General features: G+C 37.5%; 1 protein-coding gene across 7 annotated transcripts in view; it reads right to left on the bottom strand.

The window, feature by feature from the left end:
* LOC147340723 (uncharacterized) overlaps nucleotides 1-24115 on the bottom strand; it is a 467968-nt gene that overhangs the window by 274649 nt on the left and 169204 nt on the right. For 5 of the 7 annotated variants that reach the window (XM_086386242.1, XM_086386239.1, XM_086386241.1 and 2 more), the window contains one exon: nucleotides 5264-5305. The exons of the other annotated variants lie outside the window; for them this stretch is intronic. In XM_086386242.1, the coding sequence (XP_086242368.1) occupies nucleotides 5264-5305 (42 nt within the window). The remainder of the gene's footprint in view (nucleotides 1-5263; nucleotides 5306-24115) is intronic. 7 annotated transcript variants of the gene reach the window in all.

Raw genomic sequence — 24115 nt, 5'->3', positions numbered from 1 at the left:
TAGTTGAAAACTTCCCTAAAATGGCTAAGGAAATAATCACCCAATTCCAAGAAACCCAGAGAGTCTCAAACAGGATAAACCCAAGGTAAAACACCCCAAGACACATATTAATCAAATTAACAAAGATCAAACACAAAGAACAAATATTAAAAGCTGCAAGGGAAAAACAACAACTAACACAAAAGAGGATCCCCATAAGGATAACAGCTGATCTTTCAATAGAAACTCTTCAGGCCAGGAGGGAATGGCAAGACATACTTAAATGATGAAAGAAAATAACCTATAGCCCAGATTACTGTACCCAGCAAAGATCTCATTCAAATATAAAGGAGAAATCAAAAGCTGAGAGAATTCAGCACCACCAAACCAGCTCTCCAACAAATGCTAAAGGATAATCTCTAGACAGGAGAAAAAAAAACCGGTGTATAAATTTGAACCCAAAACAATAAAGTAAATGGCAAAGGGATCATACTTATCAATAATTACCTTAAATGTAAATGGGTTGAATGTCCCAACCAAAAGATAAAGACTGGCTGAATGGATACAAAAACAAGACCCCTATATATGTTGTCTACAAGAGACCCACTTCAAATCAGGGGACACATACAGACTGAAAGTGAAGGGCTGGAAAAAGATATTCTATGGAAACAGAGATCACAAGAAAGCAGGAGTAGCAATACTCATATCAGATAAAATCGACTTTAAAACAAAGGCTGTGAAAAAATACAAAGAAGAACGCTACATAAGGATCAAATGATCAATCCAAGAAGAAGATATAACAATTATAAATATATATGCAGCCAACATAGGAGCACTGCCATATGTAAGACAAATGCTAACAAGTATGAAAGGGGAATTTAAAAATAACAGAATAATAGTGGGAGGCTTTAATACCCCACTCACACCTATGGATAGATCAACTAAACAGAAAATTTACAAAGAAACACAAACTTTAAATGATACAACAGACCAGTTAGACCTAATTGATATCTATAGGACATTTCATCCCAAAACAATGAATTTTACCTTATTCTCAAGCACACACGGGACCTTCTCCAGGACAAATAACATTCTGGGCCATAAACCTAGCCTTAGTAAATTCAAAAAAATTGAAATAATTCCAAGCATCTTTTCTGACCACAATGCAGTAAGATTAGATTTCAATTACAGGTGAAACACTATTAAAAATTCCAACATATGGAGGCTGAACAACACACTGCTGAATAAACAACACATCACAGAAGAAATAAAAAAAGAAATAAAAATATGCATATAAACAAATGAAAATGAAAACACAACAATTCAAAACCTATGGGACACTGTAAAAGCAGTGCTAAGGGGAAAGTTCATAGAAATTCAGGCATACCTCAAGAAACAAGAAAAAAGTCAAATAAATAACCTAACTCTACACCTAAAGCAAATAGAAAAGGAAGAAATGAAGAACCCCAGGGTTAGTAGAAGGAAATAAATCTTAAAAATTAGGGCAGAAATAAGATGCAAAACAAACAAAGGAGACCATAAATCAAAAATCAACAAAGCCAAAAGTTGGTTCTTTGAAAAGATAAATAAAATTGACAAACCATTAGCCAGACTCATCAAGAAACAAAGGAATAAAAATCAAATCAATAAAATTAGAAATGAAAACGGAGACATCACAAAAGACAACACAGAAATACAACAGACAACACAGAAATACAACAGACAACAGAAATACGAAGGGTCATAAGAGACTACTATCATCCTTTATATGCCAATAAAATAGACAATGTAGAATAAATGGACAAATTCTTAGAAAAGTACAACTTTCCAAAACTGGACCAGGAAGAAACAGAAAATCTTAACAGACCCATCACAAGCACGGAAATTGAAACTGTAATCAGATCTACCAGCAAACAAAAGCCCAGGTCCAGACGGCTTCACAGCTGAATTCTAACAAAAATTTAGAGAAGAACTAACACCTATCCTGCTCAAACTCTTCCAGAAAATTGCAAAGGAAGGTAAACTTCCAAACTCATTCTATGAGGCCACCATCACCCTAATACCAAAACCTGACAAAGATGTCACAAAAAAAGAAAACTACAGGCCAATATCACTGATGAACATAGATGCAAAAATCCTTAACAAAATGCTAGCAATCAGAATCCAACAATGCATTAAAAAGATCATACACGACGACCAAGTGGGCTTTATCCCAGGGGTGCAAGTATTCTTCAATATCAATCAATGTAATATACCACATTAACAAATTGAAAAATAAAAGACATATGATTATCTCAATAGATGCAGAGAAAGCCTTTGACAAAATTCAACATCCATTTATGATAAAAACTCCCCAGAAAGCAGGAATAGAAGGAACATACCTCAACATAATAAAAGCTATATATGACAAACCCAAAGGAAACATTATCTTCAATGGTGAAATATTGAAAGCATTTCCACTAAAGTCAGAAAAAAGACAAGGCTACTCAGTTTCACCACTACTATTCAACATAGTTTTGGAAGTTTTGGCCACAGCAATCAGAGCAGAAAAAGAAATAAAAGGAATCCAAATTGGAAAAGAAGAAGTAAAACTCTCACTGTTTGCAGTTGACATGATCCTCTACATAGAAAACCCTAAAGACTCCACCAGAAAATTACTAGAGCTAATCAATGAATACAGTAAACTTGCAGGATATAAAAGCAACACAGAGAAATCCCTTGCATTCTTATACACCAATAATGAGAAAATAGAGAAATTAAGGAAACAATCCCATTCACCATTGCAACAAAAAGAATAAAATACTTAGGTATATATCTACCTAAATAAACTAAATACCTATATACAGAAAGCTATAAAACACTGGTGAAAGAAATCAAAGAGGACACTAATAGATGGAAAAATATACCATGTTCATGGATCAGAAGAATCAATATAGTGAAAATGATTATACTACCTAAAGAGAACTATAGATGCAATGCAATTCCTAACAAGCTACCAACGGTATTTTTCACAGAGCTAGAACATATAATTTAACAATTTGTATGGAAATACATAAAACCTCGAATAGCCAAAGCAATCTTGACAAAGAAGAATGGAACTAGAGGAATCAAGCTGCCTGACTTCAGGCTCTACTACAAAGCCACAGTCATCAAGACAGTATGGTACTGGCACAAAGACAGACATATAGATCAATGAAACAAAATAGAAAGCCCAGAGATAAACCCATGCACCTATGGACACCTTATCTTTGACAAAGGAGGCAAGAATATACAATGGAGAAAATGCAGTCTCTTTAACAAGTGGTGCTGAGAAAACTGGTCAACCACTTGTAAAAGAATGAAACTAGAACACTTTCTAACACCATATACCAAAATAAACTCAAAATGGATTAAAGATCTAAACATAAGACCAGAAACTATAAAACTCTTAGAGGAGAACATAGGCAAAACTCTCCGACATAAATCACAGAATGATCCTCTATGACCCACCACCCAGAATGTTGGAAATAAAAGCAAATATAAAAAAATTGGAACTAATTAAAATTAAAAGCTTCTGCACAACAAAATAAACTATAAGCAAGGTGAAAAGACAGCCTTCAGAATGGGAGCAAATAATAGCAAATGAAGCAACTGACAAACAACTAATATCAAAAATATACAAGCAACTCCTGCAGCTCAATTCCAGAAAAATAAACTACCCAATCAAAAAATGGGCCAAATAACTAGACATTTCTCCAAAGAAGACATATGGATTGCTAACAAACACATGAATAGATACTCAACATCACTCATTATCAGAAAAAGCAAATCAAGACCACAATGAGGTACCATTTCACGCCAATCAGAATGGCTGCGATCCAAAAGTCTACAAGCAATAAATGCTGGAGAGGATGTGAAGAAAAGGGAACCCTCTTACACTGTTGGTGGGAATGCAAACTAGGACAGTCACTATGGAGAACAGTGTGAAGATTCTTTAAAAAACTAGAAATAGAACTGCCATACGACCCAGCAATCCCACTGCTGGGCATACACACTGAGGAAACCAGAACTGAAAGAGACACATGTACCCCAATTTTCATCGAAGCACTGTTTATAATAGCCAGGACATGGAAGCAACCAAGATGTCCATCAGTAGATGAATGGATAAGAAAGCTGTGGTATATATACACAATGGAATATTACTCGGCCATTAAAAGAATACATTTGAATCAGTTCTAATGAGGTGGTTGTAACTGGAGCCAATTATACAGAGTGAAGTAACCCAGAAAGAAAAACACCAATACAGTATACTAACACATATATTTGGAATTTAGAAAGATGGTAATGATAACGCTGTATGCGAGACAGCAAAAGAGACATAGATGTATAGAACAGTCTTTTGGACTCTGTGGGAGAGGGAGGTGGGGGATGATTTGGGAGAATGGTATTGAAACATGTATAATATCATATAAGAAACGAATTTCCAGTCCAGGTTTGATTCAGGATACAGGATGCTTGGGGCTGGGGCACTGGGATGACCCAGAGGGATGGTATGGGGAAGGAGGTGGGAGGGGTGTTCAGGATTGTGAACATGTGTACACCCGTGGCGGATTCATGTTGATGTATAGCAAAACCAATACAATATTGTAAAGTAATTAGCCTCTAATTAAAATAAATAAATTGAAAAAAATATTGGGTATTCTGATATAAGGAAAGTTATAACCAAACTAGATAGCATATTGAAAAGCAGAGGCATTACTTTGCCAACAAAGGTCCTTCTAGTCAAGGATATGTTTTTCCTGTGGTCATTTATGGATGTGAGAGTTGGACTGTGAAGAAAGCTGAGTTCCGAAGAATTGATGTTTTTGAACTGTGGTGTTGGAGAAGACTCTTGAGAGTCCCTTGGACTGCAAGGAGATCCAACCTGTCCATTCTAAAGGAGATCAGCCCTGGGTGTTCTTTGGAAGGAATGATGCTAAAGCTGAAACTCCAGTACTTTGGCCACCTCATGCACAGAGCTGACTCATTCGAAAAGACTCTGATGCTGGGAGGGATTGGGTGCAGGAGGAAAAGTGGATGACACAGGATGAGATAGCTGGATGGCATCACTAACTCGATGGACGTGAGTTTGAGTGAACTCCGGGAGTTGGTGATGGACAGCAAAGCCTGGTGTGCTGCGATTCATGGGGTCACAATGAGTCGGACATGACTGAGCAACTGAACTGAACTGAACTGAATATTAAAAAGAATATAGTATATGTGAAATATTTTATTTTAGAAAACAAAATCTTGGTAGGCCACTTACCACATCTATCATATCAGATTCCATTTCATGGCTGAGATCAGACTACAAGAAAAATAAATCAAAAGTTAGTATATAACTGTTGACATAAAATCTGTTATTTATTTATTTTTGAGGGCATGGAATAAATATTAAATAGTAATAATGCTAGTGTGTTTCAAATGATATATTCATTTCTAAGATATAAAAAGGCATCCTCCAAAATCCTAGGGACTTGCACCAATCTGAGAGGTATCTGTCTTGCAACAGATGAATTTTATCTATTTATGTTTATTGTGATATGATACATTTTGACCTATTCTACAATTTTATCTTTCATATACCATACATTTTTATTGGCCCATTTATTTCATCTTCCCTGCACTTTATTAAAACATGTTTTCTTCATTTTCTTTGTTTCCTACTCTACTGGTCAAGACATTATACCTTTTATATGTCCCTCTAACCTAAATTTTTTAATATGCATAACAATCTGTTTATTCAAAATCTATATCCTCCTTGGATCAATACAATAGCCTTAAACCTCTTATATTGCAATCTCTTCAGTCTTTTTTGTTATCACTGTCCAAGATTTAATTTCCATTTTTTCTTCAAATGACAAATGACAAGTTTCACTTAACTGCCAAAGCTGTTAAAGATAAATGACATATTTAATGGTTTTCCTGACCACCACAGTTTCTTTTAAGAAATTTATTTATTTTACAACAAATGACATACAACTGCATCAGTATCATAAATATATACCAGATGTTGTTTTTGTTTATGTATATACCTCTATAATCACAAAATGAGTAAGAATACAGTAACTTTCTAGTAACTTATAAGGTATTTTCATGTTCCTTCCTAGTCTATACCGCAAGTAGTAAACAATATTCTATCTCAAAGTCAATTTTTTTCTGCTTTGAACCTCATACAAATGAAAATGTACTTTTATATAAAAAACAAAGCTTTTGTCTGAGGCTTTTGTTTTTTCCAGCCAGGCCTTCTCAGGTTGCACCAGAGGTAAAAAACCTGCCTGCCAATGCAGGAGACATAAGAAAGGCAGGTTTGATCCCTGGGTTCAGAAGATCCCGTGAAGTAGGGAAATGCAACCCACTCCAGTATGCTTGGAGAATCCCCACCGAGTCTCAAAGAGTTGGACAGCTAAAGCATCATAGCACATAGGCATGCTTACTATCTCTAAGAGTCATTCAGGTTGTTGAACACTGCTTAGCTTCAGTTATACATGAGGCATCTTTCCTTATCTTCACAATTTTAATCTCTGTTTCTTCATATATAAAGTATAACTCATAAAAACACTTCAGTTCACTTCAGTTGCTCAGCCGTGTCCGACTCTTTGCGACCCTATGAATTGCAGCATGCCAGGCCTCCCTGTCCATCACCAACTCCTAGAGTTCACTCAAATTCATGTCCATTGAATTGGTGATGCCATCCAGCCATCTCATCCTCTGTCATCCCCTTTACCTCCTGACCCCAATCTCTTCCAGCCTCAGAGTCTTTTCCATGAGTCAACTCTTCGCATGAGGTGGCCAAAGAACTGGACTTTCAGCTTTAGCATCATTCCTGCCAAAGAACACCAAGGGCTCATCTCCTTTAGAATGGACTGGTTGGAACTTCTTGTAGTCCATGGGACTCGCAAGAGTCTTCTCCAAAACCACAGTTCAAAAGCATCAATTCCCCGGTGCTCAGCTTTCTTCACAGTCCAACTCTCACATACATACATGACCACAGGAAAAACCATAGCCTTGACTAGACGGACCTTTGTTGGAAAAGTAATGTCTCTGCTTTTCAATATGCTATCTAGGTTGGTCATAACTTTCCTTCCAGGGAGTAAGCATCTTTTAATTTCATGGCTGCAATCACCATCTGCAGTGAATTTGGAGCCCAAAAAATAAAGTCTGACACTGTTTCCACTATTTCACTATCTATTTCCCATGAAGTGATGGGACCAGATGCCATGATCTTCGTTTTCTGAATGTTGAGCTTTACGCCAATTTTTTCACTATCCTCTTTCACTTTCATCAAGAGACTTTTTAGTTCCTCTTCACTTTCTGCCATAAGGATGGTTTCATCTGCATATCTGAGGTTACTGATATTTCTCCCAGCAATCTTGATTCCAGCTTGTGCTTCTTCCAGCCCAGCATTTCTCATAATGTACTCTGCATATAAGTTAAATAAGCAGGGTGACAATATACAGCATTGATGTACTCCTTTTCCTATTTGGAACCAGTGTATTGTTCCATGTCCAGTTCTAACTGTTGCTTCCTGACCTGCATATAGGTTTCTCAAGAGGTAGGTCAGGTGGTCTGGTATTCCCATCTCTTTCAGAATTTTCCACAGTTTATTGTGTTCCACACAGTCAAAGGTTTGGCATAGTCAATAAAGCAGAAATAGATGTTTTTCTGGAACTCTCTTGCTTTTTCCATGATCCAGCAGATGTTGGCAATTTGATCTCTGGTTCCTCTGCCTTTTCTAAAACCAGCTTGAATATCTGGAAGTTGACGGTTCACGTATTGCTGAAGCCTATCTTGGAGAATTTTAAGCATTACTTTACTAGCGTGTGAGATGAGTGCAATTGTTTGGTAGTTTGAGCATTTTTTGGCATTGCCTTTCTTTGGGATTGTAATGAAAACTGACCTTTTCCAGTCCTGTGGCCACTGCTGAGTTTTCCAAATTGGCTGGCATATTGAGTGCAGCACTTTCACAGCATTGTCTTTCAGGATTTGAAATAGCTCAACTGGAATTCCATCACCTCCACTAGGTTTTTTTCATAGTGATGCTTTCTAAGGCACACCTGACTTCACATTACAGGATGTCTGGCTCTAGGTGACTGATCACACCATTGTGATTATCTGGGTCCTGAAGATCTTTTTTGTACAGTTCTTCTGTGTATTCTTGCCATCTCTTCTTAATATCTTCTGTTTCTGTTAGGTCCATATCATTTCTGTCTTTTATCGAGCCCATCTTTGCATGAAATGTTCCCTTAGTATCTCTAATTTTCTTGAAGAGATCTCTTTGGAACTCTGCATTCAGATGTTTATATCTTTCTTTTTCTCCTTTGCTTTTCACTTTTCTTCTTTTCACAGCTATTTGTAAGGCCTCCTCAGATAGCCATTTTGCTTTTTTGCATTTCTTTTCCATGGGGATGGTCTTGATCCTTGTCTCCTATACAATGTCACGAACCTCTGTCCATAGGTCATCAGGCACTCTATCAGATGTAGTCCCTTAAATCTATTTCTTACATCCACTGTAGAATCATAAGGGATTTGATTAGGTCATACCTGAATGGTCTAGTGGTTTTCCCTACTTTCTTCAATTTATGTCTGAATTTGGCAATAAGGAGTTCATGATCCGAGCCACCATCAGCTCCTGGTCTTCTTTTTGTTAACTGTATAGAGCTTCTCCAACTTTGGCTGCAAAGAATACAATCAGTCTGATTTTGGTGTTGACCATCTGGTGATGTCCATGTATAGCGTCTACTCTTGTCTTGTTGGAAGAGGGTGTTTGCTATGACCAGTGTATTTTCTTGGCAAAACTCTATTAGCCTTTGCCCTGCTTCATTCCATATTCCAAGGCCAAATTTGCCTGTTACTCCAGGTGTTTCTTGACTTCCTGCTTTTGCATTCCAGTCCCCTATTGCCGGGAGCTGGCCTGAGGAACTCCACTCGTGGCAAAGGTCATGAGGGAGGAGGCTCGGCATACACAAAGGTAGGATCGAGCCTCAGGAGTCCCCCTGGAAATTCTCGAGCATCTACCCCCAAAACCAGAGTCTGCCTACTTTCTGCTTTGTGCTCTCACCTATACCTCTGACTTTACGGGGGGCTGTCCCCCACTACCTCTCTATGAAAAAAGAATTAACTTACAGCTTCAGTTAATAATTCCTGGGTGTGACAGTGTTTCAACCTACAAATTCCTTTGGAAATCCTCTAGCCTGCCTGAATAGGTTTTTCCGGCCACATGTGAGTGTTTAGAGTCTCCCAACTGTGAGAGGCATGAGATGTTCTAAACTGTCTAAATACAGATTCCTTTGAGCAGTTAAAAGATTGATTAGAAATTGTATTGGTGAAGGGTTTTTCACTTGTTGGGCCAATGTTTGCTGCTAAGTCTCCATATCCCTTACCTACTGTGTCCTTTGCAGTGTATTGATTGATACATTTGGTGTATAGAAATGTAAGTAGTAGCCTCAATGTTTGTAACCTTGGACACTTGAGTTAATTCTTTTCTTGATTGAGCCCACCTCACCTTTGCCCTATAGGAATGCAACTTTATCCAATGCTTTTTGGAAGCTGGCGCCTGACTTTAGAATAATCACCTTTAGAGAAAAATAAGTTTCTTAAAATGTTAACAGGCCTACTGGCCAGAAGATGATGTAAATCACCTAAACTTTTGCATATGATAAGTTTGAAAGCCTTGCTTCGATTAGGATCAGGAACTGCTGTCCTTGCATGACTCTACCTCTTCCCCCATGATCCTCTATGCACAACTTAAGGTATAAAACTACTTTGGAAAATAAAGTACGTCCTTTTTTTCACCAAAATTTGGTCTCCCCATGTCGTTCTTTCTTTCTCCTTCTGGCTGAATTTTTCCTCTGAGGTGGGGAAGCTCGTCAAGCCTGCTAATTTTGCCTGGGCTTCTAAGATCTGACTGGGGAGGCCTTAGTGTCTCCTCTCCTTCGGGAGAACGGGAGGATGCTTGAGGCTTTCGTAGGTGACATAAATTCCCTGCTTTGGAATTTTATTCAGCCTCTTTTCTTTACTGAATTTCTTCGCTGAGCTATCCTTATTTCACCACTCTTTATATCCTTAATTAACGTTTAATTAAGCAGTTGTTTCCTGATCCTCGCTGATGCCGTCCCCGCTTTGAATTCCCTGGATCCACCAGGGCTGGACCCCGACACCCTATAATGAAAAGGACATCTTTTTTTGTGTGTGTTAGTTCTAAAAGGTCTTGTAGATCTTCGTAGAACCATTCAACTTCAGCTTCTTCAGTGTTACTAGTTGGGGCATAGACTTGGATTACTCTAATATTGAATGGTTTGTCTTGGAAACAAACAGAGATCATTCTGTCGTTTTTGAGATTGCATCTAAGTACTGCATTTTGGACTCTTTTGTTGGCGATGATGGCAATTCCCTTTCTTCTAAGTGATTCCTGCCCACAGTAGTATATATAATGGTCATCTGAGTTAAATTCACCCATTTCAGTCCATTTCAGTTCGCTGATTCCTAGAATGTTGACGTTCACTCTTGCCTTCTCCTGTTTGACCACTTCCAATTTGCCTTGATTCATTGACCTAACATTCCAGGTTCCTATGCAATATTGCTCTTTACAGCATTGGACCTTGCTTCTATCACTAATCACATCCACAACTGGGTATTGTTTTTGCTTTGGCTCCATCCCTTCATTCTTTCTGGAGTTATTTCTCCACTGATCTCCAGTAGAATATTGGGCACCTACTGACCTGGGGAATTCCTCTTTCAGTATCCTATCATTTCGCCTTTTCGTACTGTTCATGGGGTTCTCAAGGCAAGAATACTGAATAAAAACACTTTGCCCTATTGTAATAGTTTTAAAATATTTGTCTTTCAAATGTTAGTTTAAGCTCTTTATATTTAAGGTAACTGTTGATACAGTTGTAATTATATCTATAATTTTATAGCATTTGTTTGTTTTTTTTGTTTTCTCTGTTCTTTGTTGCTTTATTCCAATTTATTGGAGGGGTTGGATTAAACATTTTCAGTGTTCTACTTTTCCTCAGCTATTTGGTTTTGGCTTATACTATCTTAGTATTCTTTCCATGGTTACTATAAAGCAGGATTTTAGAATGCGGTTTGGGAAAAATTCTGTGAGTCCCCAAGGTCTTTCAAGGGTGTTAAAAAGAGAAAACTACTTCTATATTAATATTGAGTATTTGCACTTTTTACTCTTTTTTATTAGAATAGAGCAGAGTATTCCAGAAGGTCATGCCATGTGCTATCACAATATATTAAATGGAGAAGCAGTAAAAAATATTCAGCTATCTTCTATTAAACTCTAATAAAAGGGATTTTAAAAATATAAAAGATTTAACTATTCTTTTTTTCTATTTTTGAAAAAGTTATTTTTAGAAATACATGTTATTTATTTTACCAAGTAGTAAGTTCTTTATTGCAACATTCACATGAATTAATACCTATTTTTACAAATTATCAGTTTGAATTTTTAATATGGTAGCTACCAATAGATTTAACCCACATAAACAAAGGTTTTTTGGAGTACAAAAATGATTACTAAGACTGTAAATAGAGGAAAGCCTAAGATGGCAGAGGAATAGGACGGGAAGACCACTTTCTCCCCCAAAATTCATTGAAAGATCCTTTGAATGCTGAGCAACTTCCACAAAACAACTTCTGAATGCTGGAGGAGGACACCAGGCACCTAGATAGGAAACCCATTCTCTTTGACAGGAGGTAGGACAAAATATAAAAGACAATAAGAGAGACATAAGAGTTATGGATGGGGAGACCTGTCCTGGGGAGGGAGTCGTGAAGGAGTAGAAGCTTCCAAATACCAGGAAACCCTCTTACCAGTGGGTCTGTGGGGAGTTTTTGAATCTCAGAATGCAACATAACCAGGAGGAAACACACACACACACACACACACACACACACAGAATATGTGGCTAACTGCAACTCCCAGTGGAGAAGGAGCCCAGATGCTTGCGTCCGCCATCAGTGAGTGGGGGCTGAACAGGGAGGCACGGGGTGCATGCTAAGGGTAAGGACCAGGCCTGAATGCCCTGAGGACAATCTGAGTGTGCTAACATAACAAAGCAACCCAAACTGTGGGAAAGCCAGAGAGAAAGAAAAAAAAGAGAGAGAGAGAACTTTCCTTGCAAAAAGCTCTAACCTAAGGTGCACGCTGTCTGCTCACCAAACCAAGGATTGAGCGAATACCAAAGGAGAGCTAGCTGGCTGCAAACTGGCCCATCCCCCCCCCACCAGAGGAAGAGAGGCAGGTTGGCAACAACCCCAACTGGAAGGCAAGGGGCAATCTCAGAACCAGAGATGGCATCCACCACCAAACTATGAGGAAGCTCCATGTTGCTAACCAAATCTCACTGGGATCCTGGGCACTTGACATCTGACAGAAGGGTCGTGGCCTGAGATCAGCTCCCCAGAGGAGACACATGGCACACCTGAGACAGCACTATTGCTGTGCATTCAGGAAACTGAGTGGCCAGGACCGGGGAGGTGATTAAGATGCACAGCCCACTTGGGACAGTGAGTTCGCCAAGTACCAGGTCACCTGACCTCCTCGGACCTGGGAAGAGCACAAAACACATGGCCAAACGAGTCTGTGCCTTTGTGGAGTACCCAAGAACCTGAACCTGAGCAGCTTAGACCTGGGAAGTGCATGCATCCCAGGGCCCATTTTGGATAGTTCCCCAGTACAGCAACCTGGAGCCTGAGCAGTGTAGAACAGGAAAGCACAGGTGCCGTGAGCTGGGGCAAACCCAGTGTGGTTCATACACTGTGAGAACTCCACGCACACGCCAGAGATATTTGTTTCCAGTGTTATTCCCTCCAAAGCACAACTGAACATGTGAGCCTAAATAAGTGACCACCTTTGCCCCACTGAGAATGGGTGGAAATTAGACACTGAAGGGACTTGCAAACAGAGGAAGCCAAAATAAAGAAGAGGGAACTGGTCTGGAAGTGACAGATGCAACAGATTAAAAATCTGTAGTTAGCATTGACCAAGCATTGGAAGGGGCCCATAAACCTTGAGAAGATGTATAAGCTGAAATAGGGAACTATCTGAAACTGAACTGACCCCACACTGCCCTCAACAGTTCCAGAGAAATTCCTAGATATATTTTTACTATTATCTTTTTATTTTTAAGTTCTTTATTACTCCTTTAATTTTCATTTTTATAACCTACTATGTCCTTGCAAAAAATACCTTATTTTTGTTACCATCTTTCTAAATTCCATATATATGCGTTAGTATACTATGTGTACGAGACAGCAAAAGAGACACTGATGTATAGAACAGTCTTATGGACTCTGTGGGAGAGGGAGAAGGTGGGAAGATTTGGGAGAATGGCATTGAAACATGTAAAATATCATGTATGAAACGAGATGCCAGTCCAGGTTCGATGCACGATACTAGATGCTTGGGGCTGGTGCACTGGGACGACCCAGAGGGATGGTATGGGGAGGGAGGAGGGAGGAGGGTTCAGGATGGGGAACACATGTATACCTGTGATGGATTCATTTTGATATTTGGCAAAACTAATACAATTATGTAAAGTTTAAAAATAAAATAAAATTAATTAAAAAAACAACCTTATTTTTAAAGTAAATTTCAAATATATATTTTATGATTTTTGTGATTGAATTTGTTGTATATTTTTATTATTGTCTTTTGATAATCTAACATCTACTCTAGATTTTTAATCTTTCCTTTTGGGTATTTGTTATCAGTTGTGTACCTTTAAGAATCCAATCTTCAATACCCAATTTTGCTTAAGGGTGTGATTACTGACTTGATTGCTCTCTCCCCTTTTGATTCTCCTTTTTCTGCTCCCGGTCACCTCTATCTCCTCCCTCCCCCTTCTCTTCTCTACTTAACTCTGTGAATCACTCTGGGTGTTTCTGGCTGTGGAAAACACTTAGAGAACTGATTACGGCTAGACTGGTCTCTCCCCTTTTGACTCCCCCTCATCTCCTCCTGGCCACCTCTATTTCATTCCTTCTTCTTCTCTTTTCTATGTAACTCCATTAACCTCTCTGGGTGTTCCAGACTGTGGAGAGCACATAGGGAATTGATTATCAGCTAGACTGGTCTCTCCCTTTTGATTCCCCCTCTTCTCCTGGTCACCTCTACCTCCTTCTTACCTCTTCTCTTCTCCATGTACCTCTGTGAACCTCTCTGGTTGTCCCCATTGTGGAGAATATTTTCTCCATTAACCTAGATGTTTTATCATCTGTGCTGTATGGATTTAGAAGAATTGAGGCTACTGTAAGAATAAGACTAAAAGCCAGAGGCAGCAGGCTAAAATACAAAACTTGAGAAGACCAGAAAACTCCTGATTCCAGGGAACATTAATCAACAAGAACTAATTCAAAAGCCTCCATACTTACACTGAAACCAAGCTCCACCCAAGAGCCAACAAGTTCCAGAGCAAAATATACCACACTAATTCTCCAGCAAAGCAGGAACATAGCCCTGAGCATTAAAATACAGGCTGCCCAAAGTCACACCAAACCCATAAATACCTCAGAACTCACTACCAGACACTACACTGTGCTCCAGATAGAAGAGATCAAGCTCCACCCACAAGAACACAGACAGAAGCTTTCCTAGCAAGGAATCTTTGACAAACCACTAGTCCAACCACACCCACAGGGAGCAACCTCCACAAGTAAGGGGAACCACAAACTTCAAGCACACCCCAGGCAGAGCAATCTAAACAAAATGAAAATGCATAGAAATAGTCATCAGGTAAAGAAACATGAAAATGCCCATCAAACCAAACAAAAGAGGAGGAGATTGGGAGTCTACCTGAAAAAGAATTCAGAATAATGACAGTAAAGATGATCCAAAATCTTGAAAATAAAATGGAGTTACAGAGACATAGACTAGAGATAAGGATTGGGTAGATGCAAGAAATGTTTAACAAGGACATAAAAGAAATGAAAAAGAGTCAATCAATAATGAATAATGCAACAACTGAGATCAAAAGCACTCTGGAGGAAACCAACAATAGAATAACTGAGGCAGAAGATAGGATAAGTGAGGTGGAAGATAGAATGGTTGAAATAAATGAAGCAGAGAGGAAAAAAGAAATAAAGAAATGAGGACAACCTCAGAGACCTCTGGGAAAATGTTAAACACCCAACATTCAAATCATAGGAATCCCAGAAGAAGACAAAAAGAAAGACCATGAGAAAACACTTGAGGAGATAATAGTTGAAAACTTCCATAACATGGGGAAGGAAACAGCCACCCAAGTCCAAGAAACCCAGAGAGTCCCAGATAGGATAAACCTAAAGCAAGACACTCCAAGACACATATTAATCAAATTAACAAAGATCAAACACAAAGAAAAAATATTAAAAGCAGCAAGGAAAAAACAACAAATAACACAAAAGGGGATTCCCATAAGGATAACACCTGATCTGTCAGTAGAAACTCTTTAGGCCAGAAAGGAATGGCAGGACATACTTAAAGGAATGAAAGAGAAAAATCTACAACCCAGATTACTGTACCCAGCAAGCATCTCACTCAAATATGAAGCAGAAATAAAAAGCTTTAAAGACAAACAACAGCTGAGAGCATTCAACACAACCAAACCAGCTCTTCAACAAACACTAAAGAATCTTCTCTAGACAGGAAACAAAGAAAAGGTATATAAACTTGAACTCAAAAGAACAAAGTAAATGGCAATGGGATCATACTCATCAATGATTACCTTAAATGTAAATGGGTTGAATGCCCCAACCAAAAGACAAAGACTGGCTGAATGAATACAAAAACAAGACTCCTATATATGTTGTCCACAAGAGACCCACCTCAAAACAAGGGACACATACAGACTGAAAGTGAAGGGCTGGAAAAAGTCATTTTATGCAAAGGGAAACCAAAACAAAGCAGGAGTAGCAATATTCATATCAGATAAAATAGACTTTGAAACAAAGGCCTTGAAAAGAGACAAAGGACACTACATAATGATCAAAAAGATCAACCCAAGAAGAAGATATAACAATTATAAATATATATATGCACCCAACATAGGAGCATCACAATATGTAAGGCAAAGGCTAATACGTATGAAAGGGAAAATTAACAGTAACGCAATAATAGTGGGAACCTTTAATACTCCACTCACACCTATGGATAGGTCAACTAAACAGAAAACTAGCAAGGAAATAAAACTTTAAATGATACAATGGGCCAGTTAGACCTAATTGATATATATAAGACACTTCACCACAAAACAATGAATTTCACCTTGTTCTCAAGTGCACACAGAACATCTCCAGCATAGATCACATCGTGGAACACAAATCTAGCCTTGTAAATTCAAAAATATTGAAATAACTTCAAGCATCTTTCTGATCACAATGCGGTAAGATTAGATGTCAACTACAGGAAAAAAGAACTATTAAAATACAAATATAGTAGGATGAACAACATGCTTCTGAATAAACAACAAATCATAGAAAAAAATAAAAAAATAAATAAATAAAAATATGCACAGAAATGAATGAAAACATGACAACCCAAAACCTATGGGATTCTGTAAAAGCAGTGCTAAGGGGAAGGTTCATAGCAATACAACCTTACCTCAAGAAACAAGAGAAAAATCAAATAAAAAATCTAAATGTACACCTAAAGCAACTAGAAAAAAGAAGAAATGAAAAACCCATGGGTTAGTAGAAGGAAATAAATCATAAAAATTAGCACAGAATAAATGAAAAAGAAACAAAGGAGAATAGCAAAAATCAACAAAGCTAAAAGCTGGTTCTTTGTGAAGATAAATAAAATAGGCAAACCATTAGCCAGACTCATCAAGAAAAAAATGGAGAAGAATCAAATAAAAACAATTGAAAATGAAAATGGAGAAATCACAACAGACAACAAAGAAATACACAGGATCATAAGAGACTACCACAGCAACTATATAGCAATAAAATGAACAACTTGGAAGTCATGGACGAATTCTTAGAAAAGTATAGCCTTCCAAAACTGATCCAGGAAGAAATAGAAAATCTTAACAGACACATCACAAGCATGTAAATCAAAACTGTAATCAGAAATCTTTCAGCAAACAAAAGCCCAGGATCAGATGATTTCATAGCTGAATTCAACCAAAAATTTAGAGAAGAGCTAACACTTATCCTACTCAAACTCTTACAGAAAATTACAGAGGAAGGTAAACTTTCAAATGTATTCTAAGAGGCTACCATCACCCTAATACCAAAACCAGACAAAGATGCCACAAAAAAAGAAAATTACAGGCCAATACCACTGATGAACATAGATGCAAAAATCCTTAATAAAATTCTAGCAAATAGAATCCAACAACATATTAAAAAGATCATACATCATGACCCAATGGGCTTTATCCCAGGCATGCAAGGATTCTTCAAACTTCACAAATCAATCAATGTGATATACCACATTAACAAACTGAAAGATAAAAACCACATGAGTATCTCAGTAGATTCAGAGAAAGCCTTTGAGAAAATTAAACATCCATTTATGATAAAAAAAAAAAAATACCCTCCAGAAAGCAGGCATAGAAGGAACATACCTCTACATAAAAAAAGCCATATATGATAAACCCATAGCAACCATTATCCTCAATGGTGACAAATTGAAAGCATTTCCCCTAGAGTCAGGAACAAGACAAGGGTGCCCACTTTCACCACTACTATTCAACATAGTTTTGGAAGATTTAGCCACAGAAATCAGAGAAGAAAAAGACCTAAAAGGAATCCAGATTGGAAAAGAAGAGGTAAAACTCTCACTGTTTGCAGATGACATGATCCTCTACATAGAAAACCCTAAAGAGGCTACCATAAAATTACTAGAGCGAATCAATGAATGTAGCAAAGTTACAGGATATAATATTAACATGCAGAAATCCCTTGTATTCCTATACACTAACAAAGAGAAAACAGAAAGAGAAATTAAGGAAACAATTTCATTCAGCACTGCAATGAAAAGAATAAAATACTTAGGAATAAATCTACCTAAAGAAAAAAAAAAAAAACCTATATAAAGAAAAGTAAAACACTGATGAAAGAAGTCAAAGATGACACAAATAGATGCAGAAATATATCATGTTCATGGATTGGAATAATCAATATAGTGAAAATGAGTATACTACCCAAAGCAATCTATAGATTCAATGCAATCCCTATCAAGCTACCATTGGTATTTTTCACAGAACTAGAACAAATAATTTCACAATTTGTATGGATACAAAAAATTTCGAATAGTGAAAGCAATCTTGAGAAAGAAGAATGGAACTGGAGGGATTAACCTGCCTGACTTCCAGCTATACTACAAAGCTGCAGTCATTAAGACAGTATGGTACTGGCATAAAGACAGAAATATATATCAATGGAACAAAATAGAAAGCCCAGAGATAAATCCACGCATCTATGGACACTTTATCTGTGGCAAAGGAGGCAAGAATATACAATGGAGAAAAGACAATCTCTTTAACAAGTGGTGCTGGGAAAAGAGGTCAACGCATGTAAAAGAATGAAACTAGAACACTTTCTAACACCATATACCAAAATAAACTCAAAATGGATTAAAGATCAAAATGTAAGACCAGAAATCATAGAACTCTTAGAGGAAAACATAGGCAAAACACTCTCTGACATAAATCACAGCATGATTCTCTATGACCAACCTCCAAGAGTAATGGAAATAAAAGCAAAAATAAACAAATGGGACCTAATTAAAATTAAAAGTTCTGCACCACGAAGGAAACTACAAGCAAGGTGAAAAGGCAAACTTCAGAACGGGAAAAAATAATAGCAAATGAAGCAAATGACAAAGAATTAATCTCAAAAATATACAAGCAGCTCCTGTAGCTCAATTCCAAAAAATAAACGACCCAATCAAAAAATGGGCCAAAGAACTAAACAGACATTTCTCCAAAGAAGATATACAGATGGCTAACAAACACATGAAAAGATGCTCAACATCACTCATTATCAGAGAAATGCAATCAAAACCACAATGAGGTACCATCTCATGCCAGTCAGAAAGGCTGTGATCCAAAAGTCTACAAGCAATAAATGCTGGAAAGGTTGTGGAGAAAAGGGAACCCTCTCACCCTCTTGGTGGGAATGCAAACTAATACAGCCACTATGGAGAACAGTGCGGAGATTCCTTAAAAAAATGGAAATCGAATGCCATAGGACCCAGCAATCCCAAGGCTCGGCATACACACTGAGGAAACCAGAACTGAAAGAGACCAACATGTACGCCAATGTTCATCGCAGCAGTGTTTACAATAGCTAAGGCATGGAGGCAGCCTAGATGTCCATCAGCAGACAAATGGATAAAAAAGCTGTGGTACATATACACAGTGGAAATATTACTCAGCTATTAAAAAGAATGCATTTGAATCAGTTCTAATGAGGTAAATGAAACTGGAGCCTATTATACACAGTGAAGTAATACAGAAAGAATAAACAGCAATACAGTATATTAATACATATATATGGAATTTAGAAAGATTGTAATGATGACCCAATATGTGAAACAGCAAACGAGACACAGATGTAAATAACAGACTTTTGGACTTTGTGGGAGAAGGTGAAGGTGGTATGATTTGAGAGAATAGCATTGAAACATGTATATTACCATATGTGAAACAGATCACCAGTACAGGTTCGAGGCATGAGGCATGCTACTCAGGGCCGGTGTACTGGGATGACCCTGAGGGATGGGATTGGGGCGGAGGGTGGTTCAGCATGGGGGCACATATACACCCATGGCTGATTCATGTCAGTGTATGGCAAAAACAACTACAATATTGTAAAGTAATCATTGTCCAATTAAAATAAATAAATTTACCAAAAAAAAAAGTGTGTAAATAATTCGAGACAAAAAACTTTGATTAATTGTTGTACTGCAGATTATGTATCCAATTTGATTCAATCCACATTAAATTAGTAATTTCACTAGTTCTTAATTCCTAGAATTTTACAAAAGGTTTACAGCATTGCTTTTTTTTTTTAAATCTATGTCATACACTTTATAAAACGTTAATATTGCTATTACTTTACAGAAGTAATATTCATTTATGTTTCACCCACATATTTACTATTTCTGGAATCCTTCATTCCTTTGTTCACTTTCATACTTCTAAGATAATTTTCTGTCAGGTAAAATAACTCCCTTTATTGTAGTGGAAGTCTCCTGTGACAAATACTTTTAGCACTTGTTTCTGTTCAAACCTCTTAATTATGCCTTAATTTTTATAGGATATTTACATGTATTCATTTTTGCTTTCAATGATGCAAAATACATGTTGGCAGGAATTCTCCCCATTCATTACCTTAAAGATATCACAAAATTATCTTCTGAACAGAGTGACCAACCATCCAGGTTTGCCTACAATTCTTTCAATTTTATCACTGACAATCTTCTTGGAAGAAATGGCTTGTTATCCTACTGTTGGCTTCCATTGCTTCTGCTGAAAATTCAGCCATCAGTTTTACTGGGACTCCATTGAAGATTTCTTTTTTCTCTTACTCAAAGTTTTACTTTTTTTTCTGTCTTTGATATTTTAACAACAAAATGATTTTAGTTTGTTGTGTGTATACGAAGTTTTGTTTATATCCTTTCTGAACTTATTTAATGTGTGAATTTATGCATTTCACCTCACTTGAAAAAATATTCTTGTCCGTTATTTTTTTAAATATCGCTTCTGTCCCATTCTCTCTATCCTTTCTTTTTGGATTACTGATTCTATGAATGTTGGAACATTTCAGCAAGTCATGCATACTATGTTCTCATTTTTTCAATTTTTTTTCACCCAGTGCTTTAGTTTAGATATTTTAAAGTGACTTATCTTCAAATTCACATATACTGCTTGTTGAACCTATCTACCCAAATAGCTTTTAATTTCAGATGTGATATATTACTGTTCTAGAGTGTACAACTATTTTTATACATTTTAAATTACTTTTGGAATTATCTGTCTTTTCATCCATTTTATCCATTGTTTTTCTCTATTATATATATATATATATATATATATATATATATATATATATATAACTGAAATCAGATTGATTATATTATTTGCAGCCAAAGATGGAGATATATATATATATATATATATATATATATATATATATATATATATAACGGAAATCAGATTGATTATATTATTTGCAACCAAAGATGGAGAAGCTCTATACAGTCAGCAAAAACAAGACCAGGAGCTGACTGTGGCTCAGATCATGAACTCCTTATTGCCAAATTCAGACTTAAATTGAAGAAAGTAGGGGAAACCACTAGACCATTCAGGTATAACCTAAATCAAATCCCTTATGATTATACAGTGGAAGTGAGAAATAGATTTAAGGGCCTAGATCTGATAGATAGAGTGTCTGATGAACTATGGATTGAGGTTCGTGACATTGTAGAGGAGACAGGGATCAAGACCATCCCCATAGAAAAGAAATGAAAAAAAGCAAAATGGCTGTCTGGGGAGCCTTACAAATAGCTGTAAAAAGAAGAGAAGTGAAAAGCACAGGAGAAAAGGAAAGATATAAACATGTGAATGCAGAGTTCCAAAGAATAGCAAGAAGAGATAAGAAAGACTTCTTCAGCGATCAATGCAAAGAAGTAGAGTAAAACAACAGAATGGGAAAGACTAGGGATCTCTTCAAGAAAATCAGAGATACCAGAGGAACATTTCATGCAAAGATGAGCTCGATAGGACAGAAATGGTATGGACCTAACAGAAGCAGAAGATATTAAGAAGAGATGGAAAGAATACACAGAAGAACTGTACAAAAAAGATCTTCATGACCCAGATAATCACGATGGTGTGATCACTGACCTAGAGCCAGACATCCTGGAATGTGAAGTCAAGTGGGCCTTAGAAAGCATCACTACGAACAGAGCTAGTGGAGGTGATGGAATTCTAGTTGAGCTATTCCAAATCCTGAAAGATTATGCTGTGAAAGTGCTGCACTCAATATGCCAGCAAATTTGGAAAACTCAGCAGTGGCCACAGGACTGGAAAACGTCAGTTTTCATTCCAATCCCAAAGAAAGGCAGTGCCAAAGAATGCTCAAAGTACCAAACAATTGCACTCATCTCACACGCTAGTAAAGTAATGCTCAAAATTCTCCAAGCCAGGCTTCAGTAATATGTGAACCGTGAACTTTCTGATGTTCAAGCTGGTTTTAGAAAAGGCAGAGGAACCAGAGATAAAATTGCCAACATCCGCTGGATCATAGAAAAAGCAACAGAGTTCCAGAAAAACATCTATTTCTGCTTTATTGACTATGCCAAAGCCTTTGACTGTGTGGATCACAATAAATTGTGGAAAATTCTGAAAGAGATGGGAATACCAGAACACCTGATATGCCTCTTGAGAAATCTGTATGCAGGTCAGGAAGCAACAGTTAGAACTGGACATGGAACAACAAACTGGTTCCAAATAGGAAAAGGAGTTCATCAAGGCTGTATATTGTCACCCTTTATTTAACTTATATGCAGAGTACATCATGAGAAATGCTGGACTGGAAGAAACACAAGCTGGAATCAAGATTGCTGGGGGAGATATCAATAACCTCAGATATGAAGATGACACCACCCTTATGGCAGAAAGTGAAGAGGAACTAAAAAGCCTCTTGATGAAAGTGAAAGTGGAGAGTGAAAAAGTTGGCTTAAAGCTCAACATTCAGAAAACGAAGATCATCACATCCAGTCCCACCACTTCATGGGAAATAGATGGGGAAACAGTGGAAACAGTGTCAGACTTTATTTTTCTGGGCTCCAAAATCACTACAGATGGTGACTGCAGCCATGAAATTAAAAGACGCTTACTCCTTGGAAGGAAAGTTATGACCAACCTAGATAGCATATTCAAAAGCAGAGACATTACTTTGCCAACAAAGGTTCATCTAGTAAGGCTATGGTTTTTCCTGTGGTCATGTATGGATGTGAGAGCTGGACTGTGAAGAAGGCTAAGCACTGAAGAATTGATGCTTTTGAACTGTGGTGTTGGACAAGACTCTTGAGAGTCCCTTGGACTGCAAGGAGATCCAACCAGTCCATTCTGAAGGAGATCAGCCCTGGGATTTCTTTGGCAGGAATGATGCTAAAGCTGAAACTCCGTACTCTGGCCAGCTCATGTGAAGAGTTGACTCATTGGAAAAGACTCTGATGCTGGGAGGGATTGGGGGCAGGAGGAGAAGGGGATGACAGAGGATGAGATGGCTGGATGGCATCACTGACTCGATGGACGTGAGTCTCAGTAAACTCCGGGAGTTGGTGATGGACAGGGAGGCCTGGCCTGCTGTGATTCATGGGGTTGCAAATAGGCGGACATGACTGAGCAACTGATCTGATATATATATATATATATATGTATATGTATATTCATCACGTAGGGCTACTATAACAACCTCTATAGACTAGGGGGCTCAAAAACAAGCATTCATTTTTCATAGTTTCTGGAGGCTGGGAAGTTTATGATCAAGATGCTAATTAATTCTATTATTGGTGAGCACCCTCTTCCTAGTTTGTAAATGGTATTTTATTTTTCTGTCATCATATGGAAGAGACAGAGAGTGAGTCAGAAAGCACTCTGATCTCTTCCCCTCCAAAAGTCATATATCCCATCACAGAGCCCTCATGAACCCATGTAAACTAAATTACTTTCCATATATCTCATTTGCAAACACCACCACATTAGGTGCTAGGACTTCAAGATATGGATTTGGGGGAACATAAAAATTCAGTGCATGGTACTTCAGCATAATAATCACAACTTTTTTGAAACTGTTTTCTGCTAACACCATTATCTGGATAATTTCTGGTATATATTGCTTTACATACTTATTAATCATTTTCTCTTATCTTTGCATATCTAGTAACTTTTACTGTATTTTGTGAATAATACACCACAGAGGGTCTGTATTATGTTATTTCCTCTAAAGTATAATAAATACTGTTGTGGCAGACAGTTAAATTGAATCACCTTGATCCTACTGAGACTCGACTTTTGGCTTTATTAAGATAGTTCTTCTGGAGCATTGTCCTTAATCATAGATTAAGACCTTTCCGAGATCTTAACTCAAGGGTGTGAGTATTAAA

The sequence above is a fragment of the Bos grunniens genome, chromosome X, assembly GCF_055505025.1.
Source record: "Bos grunniens cultivar Pamir isolate PY7600 chromosome X, Bosgru_T2T1.0, whole genome shotgun sequence".
In the NCBI taxonomy this organism is placed as follows: domain Eukaryota; kingdom Metazoa; phylum Chordata; class Mammalia; order Artiodactyla; family Bovidae; genus Bos; species Bos grunniens.
The sequence above is the reverse complement of the archived record's forward strand: the minus strand, read 5'-3'. Positions and strand labels throughout refer to the sequence as shown.